Source organism: Fulmarus glacialis, unplaced genomic scaffold (assembly GCF_000690835.1).
Source record: "Fulmarus glacialis isolate BGI_N327 unplaced genomic scaffold, ASM69083v1 scaffold402, whole genome shotgun sequence".
Lineage (NCBI taxonomy): Eukaryota > Metazoa > Chordata > Aves > Procellariiformes > Procellariidae > Fulmarus > Fulmarus glacialis.
The window spans coordinates 66,200-66,758 of record NW_009197003.1 but is presented as its reverse complement, the minus strand read 5'-3'; the positions used below and the strand labels follow the sequence as shown (position 1 = coordinate 66,758).

Below are 559 nucleotides of genomic sequence, written 5' to 3'. Positions count from 1 at the left end.
GTCACACCCTCTTCCTTGCACTCACGCTCCACAGAGCCCGGTTTGAGCTCCTCCAGAAAAGAGTTCGCCCGCTTCCGGATTTTCAGGACTTGGCTTGCATCTTTATTGCTGTAAAATACTGGAAGCAAAAATGTGAAAGCACAAGCAGGGAAAAGAGCTGGCTGAAAACTGGTAGTGGTCCTTCCCAAAGGACACTTATTAGAGCAACAGCCCCTCTGTAGTACAGCAAGACAGCCTGCCCTAGAAATGATGGGCTGTCAGTGCTGTGCTGCAGAAGCAAACTCCCTGATACTCAGACAGCTCGCAGGGCTCACGAGGGCTGTGACCAGGCAGCCATCGCAGCCCAGCACTGTCTGTGAACCTCTGCTAGAGGAATTCAAACCCCCCCCAATGGGAATGATTCCAGCCACTCCCTGTGACTGACAGAGGAGCAGGAAACGCGCTTGCAGCAACTTGAAAAGGGCGAAGGGTATCTCTAAAATGAAAACTTACTTGAGGTACCACAGACTCGTGAAGAGCAGGCAGCCAGCAGCACCCCTATGGTGACGAGCTTCCACAT

At 52.4% G+C, this 559-nt stretch overlaps 1 protein-coding gene across 1 annotated transcript in view; it reads right to left on the bottom strand.

The window, feature by feature from the left end:
• The window catches only part of PROC (protein C (inactivator of coagulation factors Va and VIIIa)), a 10,084-nt gene extending 9,525 nt beyond the window's left edge, over positions 1-559 (bottom strand). Inside the window, 3 exon segments of the mRNA XM_009572367.1 lie at positions 1-7; positions 9-118; positions 493-559. The exon segment at positions 1-7 is cut by the window's left edge and continues 54 nt beyond it. Coding sequence (XP_009570662.1) covers positions 1-7; positions 9-118; positions 493-559 — 184 coding nt within the window.